At 42.1% G+C, this 8,372-nt stretch overlaps 1 protein-coding gene across 5 annotated transcripts in view; it reads left to right on the top strand.

Annotated features, from left to right (window-relative positions):
- The window catches only part of LOC122786349 (triple functional domain protein-like), an 82,881-nt gene that overhangs the window by 11,725 nt on the left and 62,784 nt on the right, over positions 1–8,372 (top strand). For all 5 annotated transcript variants that reach the window (XR_006362436.1, XM_044052597.1, XM_044052596.1 and 2 more), the window contains exon 2: positions 7,971–8,021. Coding sequence is in view for 4 of the 5 variants with exons in the window: in XM_044052597.1 (XP_043908532.1) it covers positions 7,971–8,021 (51 nt within the window). In the remaining variant the exon portion in view is untranslated. The remainder of the gene's footprint in view (positions 1–7,970; positions 8,022–8,372) is intronic.

Below are 8,372 nucleotides of genomic sequence, written 5' to 3'. Positions count from 1 at the left end.
CTTCCCACAAAATCAGACACACGGGTTTGTTGCCCAGAGAACGGGCTAGATAAGACCAAAGGGCACGAGATAAGTGCTAATAGTGGCGGTCGGCGTCTGTGATCTTGTTGCGGGTCCTTGAGTTCAGGGGGAGATCACATGCATCAAAGTTTTACCTGTGGCACAGATCCAGACTCCTCAGGGGGGAAAAAGAAAAAGAAGTGGAGAAAGCAGGAGTATTATATTGTGACCCACAGTAACAGTCAGAATACTTGGAATCAGGTTTTAAGCAGAATGATGTACACTGTCAGTTTCAGAGTAGTTAAAAACAAGAAGTGAAAATAACGCTACTAACTGTCAGTTTACGTTCACTAGTGCTGTTTTGCCTTTATTTATTTATTTTAAGTCAAAGGTAATCTATTAGTCCATTAACCATGGAACTCAAGTATTAGGTATTCCATTTTAGGAACATTGCACATACACATGCAGACACACACACACACACACACACACACACACATGCCTCGCCTCTCTGTGTTTATAAAAAGGAGCTTGTCCCACTTTTTCCCTCTCATCTGCCATGCTCTCGTTCGGTAATTTCTCCGGCGTGATAGCTAATTGGTGTGAGCTTGGGGGAAATTTGCAGTTCCGCCACTGTTTTCTTAAAACAACCTGGAAGGAGAGAACAAAAAGAGTCGAGCGGGGGTAAAGAGGAAAAATGGAGCGAAGATGGAGATAAATGAAAAGACAGGAGGTAGGTAGGTCGGAGACGAGTGGGAAAGGCACCGCCGGTTGCAAGTGGCCGTGAACTCACCGTTTTCTTTATGCATTCTTGTAGCAGGAGCGTAAACAATAGCCTTTGGGAGCCAGTGAATTACATTACATTACATTACATTACATGTCATTTAGCAGACGCTTTTATCCAAAGCGACTTACAATGGAATCAAGTACAATTAGCCAGGGGTGGAATCGAACTTGCGACCATGATGTCTTTGGTACACAAGGCAGGGTCTTAACCACTGAGCCACTCCACCCCTAGTGAATGATTTTATTGTACTGTTAGAAGATAATAAGGAAGTCTGTTCAGTGCAGGTGATATCCAGAGTTGGAGAGAGAAAGGCCTTGGAAAGATAAGGCAGAGGAGAAGTATAGACGAGAGTGCTAACCCTTGTGAACGGAGTACCTACTGGTTCATGAAAAAGATCTACAAAAGAGTCAATTTGGCTCGCAATTGATTGGGATCAGAGTGAAAGAAGTGCCAGAATTGTCACTGTTCCTATTAAAAGAGTAGAAAGAGAGAGTGTGAACCAAACTAGGACAAGTCCTGAAAGACCATTGTACTCCTTTTTTTTTACTGAGGGTCTCCAGTGCATTCAAAACTGCTATCTCACCGTTGCCCTCCCCATTCTCACTCACTCTCTCCCCCCCCTCTGTCTGTCTCTCTTCTTCGTTTCCTCCCCCCCTTTTTCTTTCATGCTAAGGGCCAGTAACTGAGAGGAAGTGATCCACTCCAAACATCACAGTCAGTGGTCTTTTTGTGTGTTTTGAGCAGAGGCTACAAAGCGCTGAGGTCACAGAGTGGTCCCAGAGGTCCTTAGGAATCACTTAAAAGCAGTTGTCTGTAGTGTAGGAACGGGCTAACTCGTCTTGATTACAACAGCTAATACAGAGATCGCATAACGGCGTGATTGGGTAGAAAAAAATCTATATATCTGGCCGTAAAAGCCTAAAGTTGGTGACCTCTGGGACATGTGCCACTATTCTGTCATATACACTGATCATAAATGTTGTCTGTTGTTGTAGTTTGCCTTCCAAATTTTAAAACATGCTTTATTATTACTTCTTGAGCCAAAATTTGAAATAATAAAGTAAGTTAACTGGACTTAACTGTGTTGTCTGCTAACAGGAAGCTGTTGAGTAGTGGCTTAATGAATAGAAGTCTCTCATTTGTCATCAATTTTCATCATAGATTTATAATAGATCCTTTAATAAGGAGACTCAGAAGACTGTTAGTGAAAGTTTGGTTGACAGCTAGTGACGTGTTAAAGGCTTTCACTTAGTGTGGAATGAAGAAGAACTGGCTGGGTGGTTGGTAGTTAAATGTCTAAACAGCTGATCCTTTTTGATAGAAGCACTAGTGTCTTATACCGAATAAGAAGCTGATGAAACAGAGGTTCACCTGAAGGGGATTATGTTTAAGAAGGTGATGGTTGCGATAAAATGAAGGTAAGTTTCTGACTAGCTTATTTTAACTACGACAAGATCACACTAGCAATGCAGTTACCTCCCTACTCTTTACCCATTGCATTTATTGAGTTATCAGTTTTTCCTTTACCATTCATTTGGCACAGCATGTGTTTTATTTAATTTTAGGTGTGTGTGTGTGTGTGTCTGCTAAGTTTTTCCTACATTTTCTCATCCCCCACTTACTACATTCTCTCTCTCTCTTATGTGGGCATGGCTTAATACAGACATGGAGTCACTGCACAGAGCGTCAGAGTCGCAGTTGGTGTGAAAATAATCTGTGTTGCCAATGATCAGGATCTCAAGTTTAACAAAGTTTTAATCTTGCGAGATGGAGCAGTTACAGAGCAGTGCTCAGACTATTGCAGTCTGAAGTCTCCTTTTATCCTCCCCTCCAACACTCACTCAGCAGACACTCTTCTGCAATTTGTTCCAATCGCCCCAGACAACAATGAATCCTATAGACATCCATTTCCCTAACCTAAAGTGGACTCAAACCTTTACACATTTGTACTTTTCCAATCACATAATTGTGCAAACATAGAAACAAGGCACATAATGGAGGAACTACTAATTGTACAGCAAAGTTCAAAAAAAGGTCAACACAAGATTATTATGTGCTATGTTAATTACCTGAGCAGCTCAACAAGCAAATTTCAGCCCCACGTTTTGGTGCTTAAGCCATTTCCACCAGCTGCTTTTTTCTGCACCACCTTGTTCTTGTCATTCTGCATATCATACCTATGAGTCTTTACAGCAGTAACCCGACAGGAACCAACAGGGACAGGAAAGTTGTTTGTTGCCTCTCAAACCTCCAGTGGACCTGATCATGAGTTCAGGAAGTTGCCACCATCATTACCGTTCATGATTCACCCTGTCATTGTTTTCACACCAGCTCCATGCCAAGCAACAATAATCCGTTCAGATGGGTGATTCCTCTGCCCTTGACATTTTACATATTTGCTTAACCCCTACAGCCATATATATCACTTCACTCTCATAGACTGCTTTGACAGCGAGGGCATTGCTCATTGTTTTGTGCATCGCACCTCATTTCGGTCGGTGTGAGAGAGACAATAGGTATTTTTAAATGAAAGGGGGTCTTTCCTATTTGTGTGTGAGTCAAACGATGAGTGTGCTTGCCGAGAAGTGGAAGGCAGGGGCCCACAGAAAGGGTGGCCTTGTGTTAACGCGCGCTCTGAGACAGAAACAGTTTGTGTCAGGACGAGAGTGGAGTGTCTGTGGAAGCGAGCTCAGCTCAGCGTACAGTATATACAGTGTTCAACAGAGTGGAGGTTTGGGTGAGTTCACTCTATCCAAGATTGTCGGAGTTTGGAACTTTTATTGGACTGGACCCGCTGCGTTTTCTGCTTTGTCATTTCCTCAATGGTCGTAAGAGGTGAGTGTGATCTGTTTAACTTTATCCAAACAGCCCAGTTGTCATTTCAGTGGTGAGCTTATCCTACTAGGGTCTGTAATGTCGTTGACTAAGAGTGTGTGCATGTCTGAATATGTGGTTGGATAAACCTTTTGCTGTAATGGCCTCATCTCGGAGGACAAGCCTCCATTCTACTGTTTCTATCATGCACATACACATTATGTTTTATTTCCCCTTTGCCCATGTGTGTTTGATTTCTGGGTCACTTACAAGTCTTATTGTGTAGATTGTGATAAGATGTGGGCAACCACTTCTGCAGCCTGGTATTATGTTGTTGCACACTGTGGCTTAAGTGGACATCTTCGGCATTACAAATATGTGAAGTATGTGTCTGTTTGGGCTCTCTCTCTCTCTCTCTCTCTCTCTCGCCTTTCTTCTTTCCCTGATTTCCCCTTCATCTCATTCATTCCGCCGTGAAGTTCTCCCAGGTACAAAGCTTGAGAGAAAATTCCCCCAAGAACATTGAGTGTTTTCAATGCTCGACTCTTGTTTTCCCACATCATGTTGGCGTGTGAAAGCTGTTTCTCATGAACATGAGCCCCTGTGGCATTGGCAGTTGTTGCTAACTCGTGTGTAGTTTTTATGTGCACTGTGTGTGTTGCTAAATCACAGCTGTCTGGAAAGGTAGTCCATTCTTTCAGCCAATAGAGCGAGGAACCAGTTTTTATAGAGAGGCTCATATCATAATCTCAACAGGTGCGTTAAATATGATACAAGAGTATTGACTGAAGGTCATGACTGTTACATTTGGCATTAGAAGAGTTACGTTTCTTGCTCAAGGGGACTTTAGCAAGCAGATTCTTGGTGCAGAGTCTTGAAACTGGACAGTCAAGACTCCTTGTGTTGCATTCAACTCGTATTAGTGCGAGTATAAACAATAGTATCAGCTTGTGCACAGCAACCACATCAACACCAGTGTTGTGATTACAAATGGGAAACTAGATGCTTCTTCTGTCTGTCTGTCTTTCTTGGCACTTTATGTGGAAGTGCTTGGAAAAAAAGTAAACGTGTATGAATGGGTTGTCATTAGCCTAAGGTCATGCTCGCTGCCAAGTGACGGCACAGTATTTGTGCTCTTTCATGGCTGATTTGTTCAACTCTGGAAAGGTCATCATGGCGGTGACGAGTTTCTTGATTAATAAACAGCAGAATGAAACAATACTTAATGGTAAATAATAGCTTCGCTCCAAATATGAGCTCCTTGCTTTGTCTTGACTGCCTCAAGTTCTTCCCCGGTTCTGTATCGTGTTTGCTTGTCCCCTTGTTTGTTTGTTAGTGTTGCCTTAGTGCAAATGCCTTCATCTGTGTTGTGTGGCAAAAGCAAAGATTTATTCACTGCAGCCCCGCAGTGATGATGTGACACACCAAAATAAACTTAAGTGTGCGTCTGTACAAATAACATATACTGTATATATATTGCACAGCCATAAACTGTAACAACAGTCTATAAATTTAAAACACAGATGGTCCATGGAAATCCCCACACAAAGGACTTTGCTAACAGGATTCTCATTACGACACTTCAGCTTATCGATGTCTACGCTGTAGAGCAGAACGTTAACTGTACTTGAATTGAATAATCTGTGTAGTATAGGTTATTAAAATATCATGTGCATGTCTGCATTAGAATATCTGAAAACAAGACTAATGTTATTTGTTTTGTTAAGTAGTGACTTGACTATTTTGACCAATTGACTATTAGTTTTAACCATCATTTAAAGGGGACATATTATGTAAAATCAACTTTTTTTTCCTCTGGAGGCCCTACCAGTCGCCAAAGTGTGGAAAAAGAATACTCAGACCTTTTTCGTGGTCCCCCTTAGTGTAGTATATAAGTATAGGCGATAAAACACGTGATGTTGAATTACCTGCGCTTATGACAGCAGCATGTGCATGTCACCACGAATGTTACCACCCTACCAGTAAGTTTACTTGGAGAGCTCCACCTTAGCTCCACCTTGTCCCTGCGAGAGTGCAGGCGAGGGAGGAAGAGTGGTATTATGTCAACGCGGAGGGACAAGTGTGCTCTTCGTGGCTGCACAGTGTTTTACACAAACTTCCAGCCTCAGTGGATTTGTGTCCATTGGATAAATTTTATATTAAAGTCAGCAAACGTGTGTTTGTGTGTTCGCACCACTTCGCATCAGACTGCGGCCAGTGGTCACCGTATTTAATCAGCGACCGTGTTTCTCTGACGTACAAACACATTTTTAAGAAATGGCCACATAGAGCTCATAACTGACCATACTGACTCGTCCTAATTAAAAATATTTCTTCAGTACATCCTCCATGACCGGAGCACAGACAGAGAGTGCTGTCACAGGAAGAGACATCTGACACAAGGATCAAGCCGAACTGACACACAAACTCAGTATGATACAGTCACATACAGCGGCAGTTTGTGCAGCCGGTGGCGATCAGTGGTGCTGTCCCTAAGTGTTTTTAACTGATTTACAGTTCGGCAGCGTTCAGCTTGATCCTTGTGTCGGACGTCTCTTCCTGTGACGGCACTCTCTCTGTTATCCGCGCTCGCTGCCATGTTGATATTGTCAGAGAACTAGTAGAGGGAGGGGGAGAGGAATGGAGCGGAGGGAACAGGAGCTGAGCGAGCAAGTGCTTTAAAAAGGACAAATCAGAAACCCCCTGGAAGAAGTGGATGTGTGTTTGCCTGTGTTTCATTTGCATATAAAGGGACCATGCACAAAACAGAGCGTTCTGAAAGGGGCAGGTTTAGCAGGGTTATTGAACTGCTATGGTGCTTCATCCTTATTGTATTTTGACCAAAGCATGTCACAGACATGTTCATTAGGACACCAGGGAACTATTTTAATTGGGGAAATAAGGTATAATATGTCCCCTTTAACTACTTCTTTGTTGGGATCTGATAACTTGATGACTTCTGATTAGTCTGTCACCTGAAAGTTAACAGGATCATGTCAACATATGATCACAAGTCTAAGTTGATTGTCTGTTAACACTATATTTATTGTCAAGTACACATCAAATTGCAGATACGTTGACAATTGGTTGCTCTCAGTATGTCCTATCCTATAGTTGACATTCAAAAGATTATTATGATTAGGGTTACTACACTTGTATTTGTAAATGGATCATCTAATTAAAGTGAATTGACATGATACGCAATGCCTGTTGATTACTAGTTGCTATCAAAATACAGTGATACCTTTCAGTTGTATTTGTCACTAAGGGATCACAACTACCTGTTGCTGTTCCCATCCCGTACAAGCACAGCAGAATACAAACCAGACAAAAATGTCCATTTAAAACGTTATACTGTATCTAATGGCATACAGTAGTTTTAGATACTGCTAAATAAGTACAACCAGCAGCTTCTGTCCAAAATCCAGGGAACACGAGTTTGCCTGAGTCAGAACAGAGGGAGCATGTGTCACTGAGTCAAGCGTTCAGTCTGTTAACATGTTGACGGCACATGACACTGACTGCGTCTCACCGTCTGTCACAACAGCAGCCTATAGACTCCCATCAAGGGGCCAATTGTTGAGGCCGGTTTGAGAGACCAGTGAGTGAGCCTCGGTCATGAGTTATACAGTGATGGGAAAGTGACTCCTGGATGCACTGATCCAGTGGAAGTGGAGCGTGCTGTTTTGGTGGACTAATTACAAAGGAAGGGAGAGCGCGGCTGAGAAACTCTGCGACTTAATGTCTCACACAAGTGGCTTTAGGTGTGCTCGGATTTCTGAAAATTAGGAGTTGTTTGTCATAAAACAAAGTTTTCCCTGTGGATTCTGGTTTGGTTTTCGCTTTACTGAGCAAGCTAATGTTGGAGTTTTCCATCAGACTTTAACTAATGCAAAAACCTTATTGTAAAAGCCTCAGCTTTTGTTTTTATTGGACAAATGGCGCCGGTCTCCCATAGTTGTTGCTATGAGTGGTCCTATTGTCTTTTTTAGCCACACTTGAGCAAATTACAATGTCACTGAAATGTCTCGACCACTGTTGGATGGATAGCTGTGATTTGGTTCAGACATTTATTTCTTCCCCGAGGACAAACTATAATATCTTTAAAGGTTGAGCTGGTATCAAAACTTTCTTGACAGAGAATGTGAGCGTTGTTACTGTGTGAGTATGTTAGCATAAAAAAGCTGTTAACTCGGAGCCATACAGAACTTTTGCTGTCATATCCCCCCAAGTCTTTCCACACATTTTCCCACAATCTCCACTCTCAATAGTAAAGCCATACCAGAAATTAACCAATGCATAATGAAATTCTTATCCCATTTATTGAGATAATTTATGTACTTTCTCTTTGTTTTTTATTTATCCACAGATGGATCCCTCCCTAAAGAGCCAAAAGGAGATGTATCCACTCAGATAGCAGGTAAAACATTCTCACATGCATCAACTTGAACATGCTGCATAGAGCATCAGTGCTGTGTGCAGCTTTTGCCAAGTTTTTGTTGTTTGTCGACGGTGTTAGTGTTAGGAGATGATGCCATGGTTGGCTACGTGGGCCTAGTGCTCGTCTCTTTTAGTGTTAAAAGCTTCTCCATGATGAGTTGACCTGGACAATGTCTGTTGTTTCCTCCAGCACTGCTTTTATCTGTCTTTTTGTCATTCTTTAAAGGCGACATAGAATGCTTGTATCACACATATATGTTAGTTATGGAGGTCTACTTACATATATGAACTTGTTTTCATGATTAAAAACCTCCTAATCGCTGCAAACGAG

Source organism: Solea senegalensis, linkage group LG20 (assembly GCF_019176455.1).
Source record: "Solea senegalensis isolate Sse05_10M linkage group LG20, IFAPA_SoseM_1, whole genome shotgun sequence".
In the NCBI taxonomy this organism is placed as follows: Eukaryota; Metazoa; Chordata; class Actinopteri; order Pleuronectiformes; family Soleidae; genus Solea; species Solea senegalensis.
The sequence above is the reverse complement of the archived record's forward strand: the minus strand, read 5'-3'. Positions and strand labels throughout refer to the sequence as shown.